Genomic DNA, 17,234 nt, shown 5'->3' on the forward strand with positions numbered 1-17,234 from the left:
GCTTAACACTCCAAAGACAAATACATAAGCATCTGTGCATGCCTGCACATATACCCATATGTGCTGAATGCTCCTGCACACGCACACACACACATGCACATGGACTGTTGGACGCATGCATACACACTCACACAGGCAGTAGTTAACCCCCACAGAGTGCCAGTTACTCCTAAAATCAGCCCTTTATATTGGCCACTAATAATATGCAGCGTGAATTCCCAGACCTAATTCTTTACACTTGCTCTACAGTCCTTTAACTCCTCCCCAGCGACATGACTGGCCTGCATATCAGATCCAGACTTTTGTGTGACCACAGTTAAGCACATAATTATCAGCTTATACTGCCCCGTAAAGGAGGTTATCATCTGTCATTGGGGCAGCCTGCACCACTGACTTTGTTGTTGCTGTAGTGGTTTCTGAGGACCCCTTGTCAAGGTGTCAAGGCCGCCCCACTGAGCACAAGTGTGCAAGTGGAACAGGCCCCTGGCTGTGGAAATTATAGGCCCCACCATAGAGCCTATATCTCAGACACACTCGCCTCGCCTCTTCGCCCAGTTGTTTTTCGTGCTGTTCGTACCAGCCTTAGTTGGTACATATTTGTGCAGCTGTTATTCAGTGAAGTCTGTAATCTCTGAAAAGCAAAAACTGCATGTAAAAAGCAGTTTGAAGGAGAATCAGAAATACTGAGTAAGTCTGCTGTGCTTTTGTGAGATTTGATAAATGTGCCCTTAATTATAATACTTTTAATTTGACACTTGGCAACAGTAATATTGTCAAGGTTTAACCTTAAGGCCTTTGATACCACAAAGAATGCATCACAGGGTCATTAAACTAGACACAGCACTCATGTAAAGTGGGTTGCTTTTTATAAAAATGTACTACAGGGATCAGAGTTTTTATTTTTCTTTATTTTTCTTTCAGTTTCACTTTCTATGCACTGTGAAAAATTCACTGTGACTGCACGGGTTTGTATAGTCAAACCTTTTGTGTATTGCTGACGGGGTTTTTTTTCTTGTTCAATCCAAAACATTAATAGAAAACAATGTTTATACAGTATAAACAAACAATATTACTGGCATTGCCTGCTTTCTTTTGATTTTATGGTGTATTTACAGTGAACTGCTAAGATTTTGTTGTGTTACAAATTTACTGGTGTCTTTGTTATATTTGTGCAGAATAGTTTTACATAGATGCATTTTCAAATTGACAAGTTAAAATCTTCACAGCAGAAATGTAGAACTCTCATTTAGCAGAGCAGAGATATGTTAGTATGTAAATTAGAGGTTTATTACAAAATTATGGTGATGATAAGAAAGATGAGAAGCTGGTTTAGTAGTAAAATGATCTGCTGGGTTAATCCCGTGTCCTCAGTTGTGTTAAGATATGACATTTCGGAGCCTTTATAGTAAGCTGTGCTGTATCAAATTCTGATGAAATATTGTGTCATGTGGCACTTACTACATCAATTGTTACAATCCTGTTAGAGTGGATGTGATATTTGATATTTTGAAGGTGTATAAAATGCATAAGGTCACTGAACCATCAGACCAGTGACACTGGAGAATGCCGGTATTATTTTGGACAGCCCTGGATGGATCGTATCCTGACCATTCATCATTCTACCTATGCTGTCCTGCAAACATATCAGGGGACTGTTTGATTTTACACACCTCCATTTTCTCCGCAGCACTCACAGTCAATACATAATAGAAAGCTGGCTGTGTTACAAAATGCCTATTGGGATATTCTCCCCAGCCTGACCTTCTCTATGCTGTTCAGTCTTGTAGCCTTGACCTCTGAGTCTCTCCTGTTTTTCCCCAGTTAGACAGAGTACAGCACATGAGGCTGCTGATGTGTGAGAGGCTTCCTTGTGTTGAGTTTTCACATTGGTGAGATCTCAAAATTTTTTCTCCATTGTCAAAGTAAGAGAATGCAGCTTTTGGAAGGAAACCAAAAAACACAATGTTCTGCTTCTGTATAAGAAGATGAATTTGTAACTGATGAATGACAACATTCCTCAATTCAGTTCACTCAAAGGTTTAGCAGATTCAACCTTTTTAAGTCTGGAGAGGTGGCCAATTTGTAGAAACGACTGACCTCTGATACAATATCTTTAGAAAAAGTACTGAGATCTTTTAATTAAGTAAAACTAGTACAATTCCTGCTTTTAAAACCCTGCTTAAAAGGTAATTATGACCTAAATGATTTGTCTTGTACTTGACACAAACGCTACCATTCATTTACATTGATAAACATCCAACATCCAACAATGGCACATTGCGTTTTTTGCTGATGCAAGTTTATTATATTTACTAAAGCTAATCATTGGGAAACCATTTTTATTGTTGTTTATTTTCATTTTGATCATGTTAGCACAGTAAAAATGTATGTTTTCAGGGAAAACTAGTACAGTTTATGACGACATACAACGTCCATGTGGGTGATTCCCCCACAGAGCAGGCAATTTTTTAAATATTCTATGATGAACCTGTGTTTATTTATTTATAGATGTATATGATAACACACTTTGGACATAAATGTCATCTGCAGAGCAATCAGTACCTAAAGTTGTCATATCTACATAGTAGAGCAAAATTTCTGGTGCTATGTCCATAAGTATTAAATGTTAAGCAGACTAAAAGAAATACATATGCTCACACTGCAGCACCAATTGCTTCTCATTAAGCTCAAGTGACAGATGTTAAATATTCTTATAAATACCAGCTGCACGAATATTCATGGATAGGTTAAATGTCTATTCATTTGCAGTTATTGGTTTGAAATGTAATGCTTTGTGTGGCGCCTATTGAATAAAGAGGAGCGTTTGGAGGCTTTTTGAACAGTTTCCATTTCTACTTTGCTTCTTTCTTCATAGAAATTGAGGTTACTCTAAATAACTGCAGGCATAATTTCCCTGTGTGCTGGAATTAAGGAGTTCACAAAAGTCTGCTAAAAGATTCAAGACCAATTATGTCTGCATTTTGGACATTTGGGTAATATTTCTTTATCATAATAATGGACAGCACTCTCACAGCTAAGCCTCTTATTACAAGTGCTCATTTACATGTATATGGTGCTAAAGCAAGCACTGCTTAAAACGTGATGTAAAGCCTCTTCTTACTGAATACTACTTAGTGTTTCCATGTCTTACAGTTCTTAGATGTGCAGCTGAATGGTGTAACCTGGTGCTGCTGCTAGAAAGGTGCTCGATGCACAGCACTTACTTGGCCTGGGAAGATGTGGGGTGAAAACAAAAAAAGAATTGAGAGCATAAGACAGAACAGCTTTGAAGGGGGAGTAAAGGATGACACCGGAAGAAAAGGATCAAGCGTTCCACTGGGCATCTGAATCAAAGCTCTCTCTCTCTACTCCTCTGCAGAATGAGAGGGGAAGTGTGAGCTGTAATTAAGTCGAAGAAAAGTGCAACTTCCTCAGAGGAGAACTGATCTCTTTAAGAAAGAGGTTCTTGACGATGTAGTCGTGGCATTTCATTTTGAGAGTTTAGCTTTTTGTTTGTGTGTGCAAATGTAAGCATGTGCATGCAGATTTAGCTGTTGTGATAACAGCTGCTTTTGGGCTTGTGCTTTTCATTTACCTTTTCAACAGTTGGCATTCTTGCATGTGCTCAATATATTAAACCCAGAAACAATGCCAGGTGGTACCTAAATTCTTGGCCTAGATGCATCAAGGTGCTGAAAATACAAAATTATTTCAATGGTGAGTTCAGAACATCACAGACTTTCTTCAGACTTTTGCAGAACATTCATTTGCACACAAGGCTGGCTGTGTTTATCGAACCAGTTACCAATGCAATTCCTGAATTTTAGTACTGACTGTGAGTCACTGCCACATATTATATCTGTTTGCTAGTAAATAAGAAATAATTGCACTATAAAAATGCTAAATATAGTATGCTTGCAGAACATTCTATATCAGCATCAGAGACTTGACAGACATTAGTGCAAAAAAAAAAAAAACTGTATATAGTTGCAGTGTAGTTGCTTGTGACTTAGTGCAAAATGGAGGCACTTTACAGCATTCATACCACATGCACTCTGATACTGCAAGTTAATCTATGTGGAAATACAGTATTATAGATTACACTAGCCAACAGTATTTGGTGAATCGAGTACCGCTTACACAACAGTGTTAGTAAGCTTTACAACAATACATTAAGTTAGGATTTTTTTATCAATTACATTACTTTAAGTAACAGTTACGAAACAGGTCTTACTTGCAGATGAGGAATACATTGCATTATTGCTGAATATTGTAAAAACGTGTACATGGTTTAGATCTTAAAGGGGGAGGTGGATTAAAGTGTGCTGTGTAGTCATGGGTCTTTTGGGAATAGGATGGCAGGGAGGTTGTGCAGTCAGGCCCCAGCAACTGATTGTAGCACCCAAGGGACGAGCTGCAGCAGCAGTGCTGGGGCCTGTGGATCTCTGAGGACAGAGGAGCAAAGGGAGAGTTGTCATCTGAATCCCTGCATTTAATCAATTGGAAGTCAGAGCACATTCTCCTCCATAGTTAATCTTTTGGTAAAAAGAAATAATAAAAAATTATGAATGGTTTACTGAATGTTCTTTTCATATTGGCGACCACCCGCGGTGAAAACCAGGCCCGAGCACATCATATATTCTGCACACAACGTACAAAAGAAAGCCGCCAGTAATTAACCATCACAATCAGTCTTGCTGCAGAAGAGTTGTTTCCTCATTTGTGGTTTCACATGACTGAGTTCAGCCTGCTTGGAGCGATTTGAAGCATTTATTTTTACCATTTGAGTGTATGGAAATTGACATCTAAGCTGTTGGGCGCTTGGTTGTTGTGACATCATGCAATCATGCACGTTGTGTAAATCTATGCAAATCATTAGCATAACTGCAAAGAACAGGCAGCAGATAGATTCAGGCTATTTTTGAGCATATGTATTTTAAGCCTTTAATCAGATGTGTTTGATTTGAAGTCAAGCCACACCCTCTCTGAAAATTATCACATTTTAAACATTGTTCATTAATATTTAGCACTAATTGGCAAGGACAAATTTAACCATGGAGACAGTTATAATTTTCAATATGAATACATCACCACTTAACAGCGATATAAGGCTTTCAACTAATGCATTTAGGTCAGTCCAGAAATAAGAAATGAATATTCCTCTTTTCCAGTGGACAAAAAAGACTTGACATAACCACTTAAAGCGGTTTTCCACATGAAGAGGAAAAAGTGTATTCTCTAGCACTCTCGATTAAATTTTCATATCTAAGAGTATTTGAGTGTATCTGTCATTTTCCTCCCTTTCTCCATCAGAGAAGAGACCAAGTGCAGTAATGCAGGTGCTGAAGAGAAACCCTCCGTCTTCTTAATTAGTCTGATTTGAGCCTCATTGGACAAGGTCTGTTTTTGTTCATCAACCTCTATTCATGCGCCCCTCTCCTCATGACATGTCTAACAATAGCATTAACTGGCTAAGCAGTTCTGATAGGTTTTAGAGCGCAGCTTCAGATTGTGCAAGATGGATCCCTGTAATTGATGTCTCTTTGGAGGGGGACGTGGGGGTGGAAAAATTAAATGAGAAATGAAAGTAGAGAGCTTGCCCTAATGAAAAGTATCTACTCTGTCCTTAGTGGGTGCTTTGTGGCTCTGTTTTTCCACCTAAATAAACCATTGGTGGAGGATTAATACACCGTCTCCATGCCAACAAAGGGTGAAGTATAGATCTTAGACAGTACTTCTCTTCTGGTATCTATCCACTTTTCTATCTTGCTTGCTGTTATATCATCCAACCACCCCTTTAATTTCACTGTGCATGTTCATCTGTGTTGCTGAAGTACCAGTCTGCCCTGTGTTTTTTCAGACTTGGCTAGACTAACACTTCAGGAGCTAAGTATAAAAATGGATTGTTCTTTATTTGGAAAGGAAAGTATGTTAGGTAATAAGTGATTCTTCTAAACTTCAAATAGGAAGAGTATTTTTAAGGTGATACTTGCTTAAATTGCTTGAAGACTTGAACGGCTTCTTATGTTCTAGCTGCCTGGGGGCGGTGCTTAGCCTCAACAGGTGCTTAACATTAACATATGCACCTATGACCTATGTCTGGCTCGTGGACATTAAACTGACTTTGTACTAGGGGCTTTTAGTCTGTGTCATTGCCGAGCTGACTGACTCAGACATTTGCAGCACATCCAGGTAAAACCTGGAGAAGTTCTAAGGGGTTCTAGTGCACGTGGATGGATGACTGGAGAATCCTCACAGACTGACAGTAGATACTGTAGCAAATTCTTATCCCACTGTGTGGCACAGCCCATTTAGCTGTATATATCGTCAACTCTTATCAACCCGTGGAGGCAGATTTTGATGGTTACTTTGTGCTATGCCGCAGTAAGAACCTGTCCATTACATCCTTAAAGATACTGAAAGATGTTAAAAAGCTTGGTCAGTCGTGGCCACTGGGATTTTCCCAAGTTACAGTTGGGGACTGGAACCATCGTGGACCAATAATGAAACAATTTCACACAACAGCATATGCCCTGCAGTGCCAATCTTCCCATCCTCTCCCAACACAAGTGGGAAAAGTACAGCATGCAGTTAGAAGGAAATTAGATTTTTACCATTCACTGCCTTGTGTGTCTATAGTGGCTTCCGCCAAATCTAGTGAATCACAATATGGCAGGTTGGTCCAAGATGGTATAAGAAAACTAAAATAGAAGCAGAAGAGCTACAGAAGAAATATGCAAAGAAAGAAAGACAGAAAGAGTGAGCGAGAAAACATGGTTGAGGCTTAAAGGAGACATAGCTTATCCTCATTTAATGAAGACTTACGAGCAGGTTTGTCTCACGTTGGACAGCAATATAGTCATTACCAGACCATTTACTCAACATTTGCTGTCTTGTAAAGGTCACAGGAGCACAGCGCTTCAGCCCATCAGTCATAACATGCTTGGATATCTCTGGTCAAATCCCTATATCATGATAAATGTTGATAAATGATTGCAGCTGCAGCTCCACCAGCTATATTTTGATCAATCTCTCTTCACATATGCAGTGAGTTTACTCAGGTTATCACAGTTGGCAGTGTCAATAAAATCAATCACTGCATACAGCAACATTCTGTTCCAGTATATTTTCTACACTGTATGACTCGTTTTTGTAGAAAATGAGTTAAATGTGATGTGTGCTTAAACAAATGCCACAAAACTGACATGCTCATGTACCACTCCTACTTCTGTATACTGTATTCCATATCTATTCCATCACTGAAGCTGTAACACTAGCTTATGGAGGCGGAACACTAAATGTAAAATATTTAATGGGTGCGACAGGTAAAGCTACTTTTGCACAAAAGATTGTTCAGGCATCACAGGAAAATCGTCGCGAGTTATAATTTGTAATTCTGCAGATTCATGTGGGTCGAGATTCATGCAGTTTCAAGACACTGTTTAGACAGTAGTTATTTCATGTTCATTTCTCAAGTTATATAGTTTTTTATTCACTTATAAAAAAAATTCACTCATTCACTTTTGCCACACTCGTTTTTAAATGTTACTATTTATCTATTTATTATTAGTCCAGTTTCACAGGCATGCTGGAGCCACGGCGAGAACATGCAGACGCCACACAGATAGGAACCCAGTCGGCTGATTTGAACTTAGGTCCTTGTTGTTGCGAGGTGGGGTGCTAATAATTGTAAATATAGGTCCTTGATGAATAACTAAAAACATAATTTTTATTAAGACGAAACTTATGAGAAGCATTAAGTGGATGCATACAGGAATGCGTACCATTTTCTGTTTTATAAACATCAAGTGCGTAATGGGGTTTTTGACCACTAGTAGTGCTATTGAGCAGTATTTTAATGAGTAGATACTTATTTTGTTTGTATTGTGCACAGTGATGCACTTTCACATACTCCATATTTCATGTAGACAGCGCTAATCACAGCCTTCCACACACCTTTTCAGTGTTCTGCGGATCCACAGTTGGGAAATGTGCCAACTAAGGAAAGAGGAAGAAGACAGGATGTAAATAATGAATGATTAAAAAAAAGTAAATGCTTTTTGGGGTAAGTAAAAACTACACAAGTTTGTTAAACCTCAGTGATAAACAAAATGTTTTGCAGTGAGAAAACTGAATGTAAACAGACTTTTCTTGTTTATGTACAAGAACACTCTGCAGGGTACCTTTAATGTAGTGAATAAATGTTGTTGTGCATCAGCTATAGATCTGGAATCTGAAATTCAGATTTGGTAAATAATAATGAAGGCTTCACTAAAGTTTCAGTTCAGTTCAGCAAAGACCTAATATTTTTATGGCCTAAAAATAACAGTGTTACAGACTGATATTGATGTTTTGTGACTTTGCCTACTACTTTCAGTATTATCAATCAATAATTTATATCAATCAAACTCTGCAAAGGCTGTTTGTTTGTTTCTGTTTCATTTAAATGTAAACATTTTTTACTTAAATTGATCTTTTTCCAAATTCTACTTCACCCGGCCCCCCCTGTGGGGGGGCTTCCTCCTTGGTAATGCCTCTGAAAATGCGCTGGTTGTTATTAATGGAATAAGAAGAAGCAGTGTTTGGATGATTCTTGTGCTGGCTCACTATTGATGAGCTGTACAGCTGCGTCTCTCTTTTCCCCCGGTCCCACCCTCCTCCTCTCCCTCCTCCATAAGTAAACTTGTCAGGCCTGATGCATTGCCTGCACACACTCAAATGCAAATCATGCAGCGGCAGAGCTTTATCTCAAACCAAACAAGAGAAGCAGCAGAACATCCTGGATCCTCAGTCCCAACAGAGCTGGTGTATCTGAGAGGCTCTGATTAAATGGCTGCCAGCAGAGCGCTGCTGCTGGTTACACAATATTAGGTGGTTTGCCTGAGGAATTTGCTTTAATGCAATTGGAAATGAGCTTAACAGACACAGCTGGCTTATCAGCACAGGATGAGATCTTTGGTCAGGTTTCCTGGTCAGGTTTTAAAATAGCACCTTGCATGTAGCAGAACAATTGACATTGAAGAGAAAAAGACTAATGAAAAAAGAAAAAGAGAAACAATCAGCCCAGAGCAGATAGAGGAAGTCTAAGGGTATCTTTTTAATTGAGGTTTCAGTAACATTTACTGTCTGTGTTCTTCAAATGAGCAGTGAAAGGAAATCTTTCCGACTGGCAGCCATCCATACCGGCTGAGATTTATATCCGTGGGAATCAGTCACCACTGTGCCCTGCACTGTGTAATATTATCCTTGCAAAGCCACCAATGTATGCATACACTGTGGGAACACAATCATATCAGCAGCTTAAGAGTAATTGCAAATGAGTGTCCTTGTTAAATCTGTATATAGATGATTTAAGCCCATCTGAGAACAGCACTGGAACAGTGTGATCAATTGAAAGCCATCCTCATCCCAGACTGCTTTGATTACCTCTTGGTGGTTTATACTGTACAGCTCTTCGTTTTGCACGAGTCATCTTGTTATACATATGCTGCACTATCTGTGATTTGTTCTCATTGTTCCCACCCCTCTTTGTCTTTACTCTTTCTTTCCCCTTCTGAGGGCTCCTCACCCCGCCCACGCTTTTCTGTCTCGCCCCTCTAATTTATTTCTCCTTTTCCAAGATAAATGCTACGTAAGAGGCTTGTGTTTCCCTCCCTCTCCATCACAAAGTATTTATGATGTGCCTGCTGTGCGGGCTATTAGTCAGGATTGTGGTGTTCACTGTAGAAGCAAGCCAGGTTGGACGGTGGTACCCAGCGTCCATCACAAGCACTTGAGGCTGTTTTAGACCTTATGCCATTAATCTCCCCCCAGGGCCTCTTCTGGCTGCCTCAGAGTTACTTATGCTCATTCCACTTCCTCCTGATTGTGATCCTACACAAACATCGCTAACAGGATTCAATTAACACTAAGGTATTAAACCACTGACTGGTTAAAAAGGTATCTATCTTGTTGTGTACTATAAAAAAGCCAAAATTTATGTAGAAAGTTTCCTGAGTTTCCATCATTCCCAATGATCTTTCAGTAGAACTTGAATCTGAATATTTCTTAAGGGGAGCCTATACTAAGACTTTATTATACAGCAGCTATTCCCAAACCTGGTCCTCCCTGGTTCTGCTGCTCTCCTTGTTTTCCAGCTACCCCTCCCCACCTACTGGTGATTACCTAAATTAGGTGTGTTCCTTCAATCAAGATGCAATATACCAATTCATTTTGTCTTTCTCAACCCTGCCCTGATCTGAGATGGTGTTTTGCTTGCTTTGCATTGACTGAACATGCCTAATCCATGTTAACAGCAGTAGGTAGGGACAAACAGTGGGGCTTGAGGACCAGGTTTTAAAACCTCTGCTCTCAAGTAATAACTATGGTAATTAGTATAGTCCTATTAAAGATGAGGTAAAGCTGCTCAAAATGCCACAAAACTGACATGCTCATGCCAAACTAACACCACCAGGTGGTGTTAATGTGGCTGATTAAAAGATTTTTAGGTCAAGGTCATATATAGAGAGGTCAAAGGTTATTCCAAACATAGGTCTAACCTGTCAAAATGCGATGAGAAGTTTCTCAGAGTTTCTTCTTTGAGAGACTGGCCATTTTAGCACTCCTTAAAAACAAACCTAATGGAGACCTAAGACTTTTGCACAGCATTGCATTTATGAGGCATATATAAAGATTTGTGTCATTTTGTAGAAAGCAATACCCTGTTTGTGACTCAGAGCCACAAACAAAGTCAGAAAGTACTCTGAGGCGATAAAAAAAAATATATAAGAGTAACACCAAGCATATCTGTTTTCTGAAAGTCACAAGAATTACTGAGATTGGGTTTTCCCCTCAGACATCTCATGGGAAAGCGACTGAAAAAGTATTTAGACCATTACTGAAAGCTGTATTAATGAGATTCTTTGCTTCCTCTTGAAGGCTTTGCTGGCTGTTGAGTAACCCATCCCCTATCCCAACTCACCAAACAGAGAATTCCTCTGATCAAATAATAAATAAAAAAACATTAATAAGAAAAAATTGCTTGTTTATGTGGAATCTGATGAAACACTTTAACTTATATAGGACTAGAGCAATAAGTGACTTCAACATGAACCTCTGGTGTCAGTTTGTAAGACAGCCAGTTAAAGTCAGGTTATCAGGATTCTAACAGGAGAAAGGTACATGTTAGGCTAAAATCAGACAAGGAACAGAAAATTATGTCAAGTACTTATTTATTTTATTGGTGTTCTTTGCAAGGCAGATGAGAGAGCTGAGAATGTGTTGAGACAGAACTACAAGCCAAGCACAGATAGCACGTTCCAGGCATGGTATCTTATGACAAGCTCGGGTCTTGTTTGGCAAATTACCTCTCCTACCTTTCAAAGAGGAGGGCACCTTATTCTTGCACATTTATTTAGTTCTCCCTCTTTTGTTCTCCTCTCGAGAAACTTGTCAGCTGTGACAGCAACTCACTAAAGTTATCTCATACCCTGCGGTCCACGTTTCTAGGTGTTATTGCAGCTCTGTGTGGCGGCTCGTTCCTTGAGGACTGTGCCGAACAGCTATCGCCTCTGATAAGCAATTAGCATTCTAAAAGCTGCTTTCTCTCATATTCGAGTTAGTGTGTGAAAATTCGAGCAATCTTGGTCCCATATTGGCAATATTCCCCGGTGCTGTGATGAACACAAATAATTCATTCCTGCAGTCGTTACAGCCTCAGCCTGTGTGACAGTGACAGATTCATTATAATTTAATTTATTTTTAAGTAAACATCAAAACATCAGACCTCTTCGGCTAAGCAGACACAAACACACCCTTTTGCACACATTGGAAGTAACGCACACACGCACATCAGTAAGAATTCGACAGAACGCACGTGGCTTTTCTAATTACATGGGCTTGCCCTCCTGCTGCCAGAGAAGCTCATTTGGGCACTGAGAGGAACGCTTGCTCTAAAAGCAAAGGAGGCCGGGAAGGATGAGTCTTAATGAGTGAAATCAGTGGAACGTGTCTGATGGTGACATTTCTTCCTGGAGCTGGAGGGCTCTCGATGAAAGACGGGCCTTCGCTGCAGGCCCTGCTCAACCACTCAGCCCTCTCATCCTCAGATAACCGGGCACAGTGCAGCACAACAAGCAGCTCTCACACAGGAGGCAATTAAAACTCTGATCTGCTTACACTCCCGGAAATGCTCGGTCAGCTGCAGGCGGAGGGGAAGACAGTCAGGGCAGTCAGGAGGTGCACTGGTGTTGAGGTGGTGTTTGTCAGCAGGATCTGTGGAAGTAAAGGCCTTAACAGCAACATATATTTTCTTCAGATGCAAAAGAAAAACTGAACAAAACACAAAAACACTGGGTGATACAAAAAGTGGAAGCTGGAGTCAGAGTAGCTCTTTAACACCGGCAGCACTGCTGCCAATCTTTGGGAGTGAAGAGGGCCCTGGGACCATTGTGGACCCAGGGCATTTGGAGGTAGAAAGAATACCCTTATGCCTGTCTTCCAAGCCAGAGCCAAACTGAGCAATGGCCAGTTCAGTAGAATGGTGACAGGCCTGTGCTGCACTGTGTGTCTTATAAATGAGCAGCTCCCCTACATCCTGCACCATTATTCCTGAGCCACCCTCTGGCCTCAGGTCCCATGCTGTTCTCTGGGTGGATCGATTTGTACAAATCACACTTGGAGATTCATTTGGGTCTGTAGATGCACTGGTCAGATTTTTGTTTTTTCTTTTCCTGCTTATGCAGAGTTTGGCTGCACAGATTGGTAAAGCAATGACCCTGGTGTCAAAACCAACTCAAGAAGAATTATGGTTTCATTATAGCTGTTTTCAGACATGCACTAGAAACCTAGACTTACCTAAACATTACCCGGAGGAGCTGTATGTAAGAATGCAAATGTCCGAAGCAGATGGACTGGACATTGAACAGACTTTACCCTGCCAGCTCCCTAGTACAAAGTCTGTGTAATGTCTGACTGAGCTGATGTGTGAATAGAGCAGGTAATTGTCCGAAGAATTCACAGTGGGTGAGTGGGCGTTAACGACTTTTCTGTCCCGCGTCTGGCGCTGCTTTGATGGGCTGTAAACAAAACACTGCGATTTCAGCAGTGTTCTTTTTGCATAGTGTCCTGCCTCGTTCACGTGTCTCCCATTGTGTTATGAAAAGATATTTGCAAGCAGAGATTTCACATACGTTGAATTAGTGTGAAAAAACAGCTACGATTTCACTTTGGTCATTGGTTATATGGATGACATTGTTGTATTCATTAAAGCACTTAGTAGCTTAGATGCTAGTTTGTGGTGAATTGTGATGGTGGTGGTGAAATGTAATATTTGTTGTTGTTATTAATATTTCTTTATTGTAATATACATATTAAATTTACGTGGTTTAAGTACAACTGGGCAAGAAACACATACTCACCACACCACTTTATTTGGAGTTAAACATCAGTTGTGATGAGTAATTTCATTGTTCATTGTTCTTCATTGTTTAATCTCCAGCTCAAAAAGGTGTGATGTGTAAAGCATGCGTATCAGCAGGAAACTTTGCTCCATTGCTGAAGCCAAGGAGACCATATAGCTCACACCCACCTACGCACCAATTTGTCCTAATTTTCTAAAGTGCACCTGTGGTTCTGACCAATTAAACAAAAACACAGCATCTCCCCTGAGCTGGACAACCGAGACGGTGGCTTTAAAAGCCTGTGGTTTTTGTGAAAATGGCAGAATAGTGAATATAACCATTAGAGGCCAGACAGGGTTGGGTCACCTTCACAGGCTGAGAGCCAGCCTGTTTTTGTCCTCCATCAGCTGAAGAAACCCCCTTCACTGCTCTGGCACTGCTGCCCATTATTTCTGGCTATCTGGGTGACCTGTGGCTGCTGTCATTTTCACACCACAGGGCTAATTGCACCAAATGGTGGTAGATTTGGAGGGAATAGTTAAGATAGCCAGTCCATGCTGACCGCCCAGTGCCAGCCATTAGCTGTAATTTAGTTTATAACTGCAGAGATTCTCCAGGACTTGATGTATTAACTCATTTATAGTGAGCCTGTGGTGATGGAGCTGAACTGTTGTTTTCCTAACAATGCTATGATGCACACTTTCACCAGTTTTACCCTAGTGGTGTCTACCATACTTTACTAATAGCTACAGGCTTCATATGTTCTTCTGTGCTGCCTTTAGTAACACATTCTGCTCTTTTCTCTCTGCAGCAGGCTGCACCTTTGATGAGGACTCAGACCCTGGCTTGTGTGAATATCGACAGGGCCAAGAGGATGACTTTGACTGGCAGCTGATCAGGACCTACAATTGGCTACATCCGACCCCGGATCTCCTACGAGGTAGGCTTCAATATGTGTTACAGTTAAGGTTTCAGATGGGTCAGACCACACCATTGTGGTGGTCTTGTAGCATAAAATCACTTCCAGCCTCAGATCAATATGTAACTGTAAACTATGGACTCCTGGCCATAGCACATAGCAGTATAATGCCCACTTGCTGCAGTGGACCATCTTATTCAAACTAGTTGTGGACTGGTATTGAATTGTGCTCATGTGTGAAAAGAAACAGCTAGAAATGAACATTGTTGTAAATTGGCTCTTTCAGGTCCTCTGTTTCTACAGCAGCATTTACTTCTCTAACTTTCAAGTGAGCAGTGAGCAGAGAAAAAACAACATAATATTTGCTATTGGTGGCTGGAGGAGAACAACATGCCAAGGTTGCACATGTACTAGAGAGTGGGATTTGGAAGGATCCATTATCAAACATTACCAAAAGCTGTGTTACCTAAAGCGAGGCCAGCACCTTTCAAGAACAGTGCAGTTCATTGTGCTTTCCATTAGACATAAACAGCAACAAGACTGCACATAAAAGAAACACAAAACAATATAAAAAGACACAAATAGGATTTAAAAGTGCATCACCTGACAGGTTGGGGTGGTTTGGAACATAGTAGCAGAGCAGAAATGTATTTTCTGCTTAAAATTATCAAGCATGTCCGGTCACCATGGTTCATTTCATCTTTTAATCGTGACACAATTATGTACTAGGAGTTGATTATTGAAGTTAAGCTGTACCGTGTAGGAGAACACCTCCAACAGCCCAAATATGGAGATGTGGAAGGACTTGTGTCTCTCATTTTTCAAAATCCCATTTTGTCCCTGTCACTTTTACAGCCTCAGGGTTGTTCTCTTATTATAATCTTTTCTAACACTTTTCTAAAGTGTTCTTCCAGCCACCACAGTCCAGATCAGTGAAAACAAGAGCTAATAATAATGTGAATACACTATATTTACATTACTTCATTTGGCAGACACTTTCATCCAAAGCGACTTACAAGTGAGGTACAAGGTACAAGGCAAAGGCAGGGTAATGGCTGAGGAGGTCTTGCTAAACTCAGAAATATTCAGTGTTACATTGCAAAGTACAATGAGAAGCAATGAGTGGTGTGGCAAGTAGTTTGATGGGCTTTTTTAACCCTGTGTGTTACCACTCTACATACAGCTTAGATTATCATGTTGTTATGGAGTAGGGGTAGATAACTCTGGTCCCAGTGTCCAAACATTCCTCCACTTACAGGTTCTGATTGGCTGATGTTGGAAACACCTGTTTCAGGTAATCAACAGTGGGAAGAGCAAAAGGGCTGTAGCTCTGTAGGACCAGAGTCATCTAGCCCTGGTATAGATTGTTTGGGTTGCATACAATCACTGAGGAAGACTTTCTCAGGTTTGAAAAAAGTGCTGACGCCTTTTCTTGATATTTTTCAGAAAAAAATGCACATTTTATTTACAGGTAATATTTTAATAAAATGCACAAGAATTTGACATTAGTGAAAAAAAACAGTAAAACTCTTTTTAGAAACAGTTATAAACTAAACATGATCAACACCATGAGTGCCTTGATTAGCTGACAGTTTGTGACTGCAGTATACCTGTTAAAGCCTATCTGTGCCATAGTTGTAGCTGTCATTATAACCAGCAAAACTGTTGATTAGTTCTTCAGAAATAAGTTTTAGTTTTACTGTAAAATTCGAATTGGATGTGCTTTCAAGCCTTATTATTGAAATGGAAATAATATATGTATTAAAAAGAAATTATTCAAAAAAATGTATAGTCTTCACATTAATCATTCATGGACATAAACACAACCATATACTTTAGTGCAGCTTAGTGGATTCTATATTATTCTTCTCTCTTATCGGACATTCCTCCATCCTCCCATCCATCCTTCTATCTACTCATTGTCCTAAATTCCTTTCCTGCTACAAGTCACGGCGTTGCTGGAGGCACCTAAAACAGGTATTTTGGAATATGTATTTTTTGAAAACAAACATAAAAGGAGCCTCAAATATCTGGAGTTATTTACCAAGTCTAGAAATTGAGTTATAAAAATGCTGTTTTGGTCTAAAATCACAACACAGGCACAATAACCCATCAGTCTACTATAAAGCAATCTTCCTGCAGCTTTTATGTGCTTTTCTGTGTTTCACATGCTTCATTATAGGAGTTCTTTGAAGGTTCTGGATAAAATAATGGTACACTATGAAAACATATTCACTGCAAACTGACTGCCACTGTTTGTGTAGCATTCTGTCAATTACCAGAGGGAAATTTCACGTCCAAACCTCAGAATCTTTTCACAGTCATCCAGGGAGCATAATTAAGTAATTTTGAAATAGGGGAGGGTTCAAACAAAAAACAACTTGCTTAATTATTATCAGCAGTGTTGTGAAAAAATTCCTTGTTTCTGACAAAGGCTCACCTCACTTATAATCTTACGAGATGAATCAGATCTGATTTTACCAACTGAATCACGATTTATAAGTAGCTGGTGGTCCGTTTATGATATTGCCGCCAGTATGCTTGAGCAGTCAAGACACATCTGATTTCTGTACTTTGGTTGCTCACTTATGAAAGAATTACCCAAGATGCCCTTTGGTGCAAAGAATGAAGAAGATCATAGATATGCAGCAGGATGCTAAATTACTTAGAGGATAGATCCTTTTTGACTGTCAAGTCAGTCTAAACTCTGAAGATGACGGGGCTTTTACTAGTTGGAGCCAGTTCTGAACTTCTGAGCTCTGTTGAGTGAACATATGCAGCACTTAAAGCTGCACTAATCACATTAACAGGGGATCCAATGACTGTAAGATTTAAAAAAAGTATCTTGTAGTTAAGAACACATTAATCAATACTGCAGTTACCCTTAGATCTAAAAAAGCAACAAGACTGTTGTATAGTAGTTCAATGTTTGGGTA

General features: G+C 39.9%; 1 protein-coding gene across 5 annotated transcripts in view; it reads left to right on the forward strand.

Annotated features, from left to right (window-relative positions):
- Nucleotides 1–17,234, forward strand: part of ptprua (protein tyrosine phosphatase receptor type Ua) — a 170,570-nt gene that overhangs the window by 38,161 nt on the left and 115,175 nt on the right. For all 5 annotated transcript variants that reach the window (XM_026349674.1, XM_026349673.1, XM_026349672.1 and 2 more), the window contains exon 2: nucleotides 14,191–14,319. In XM_026349674.1, coding sequence (XP_026205459.1) covers nucleotides 14,191–14,319 — 129 coding nt within the window. The remainder of the gene's footprint in view (nucleotides 1–14,190; nucleotides 14,320–17,234) is intronic.

Source organism: Anabas testudineus, chromosome 11 (assembly GCF_900324465.2).
Source record: "Anabas testudineus chromosome 11, fAnaTes1.2, whole genome shotgun sequence".
Taxonomy (NCBI): Eukaryota; Metazoa; Chordata; class Actinopteri; order Anabantiformes; family Anabantidae; genus Anabas; species Anabas testudineus.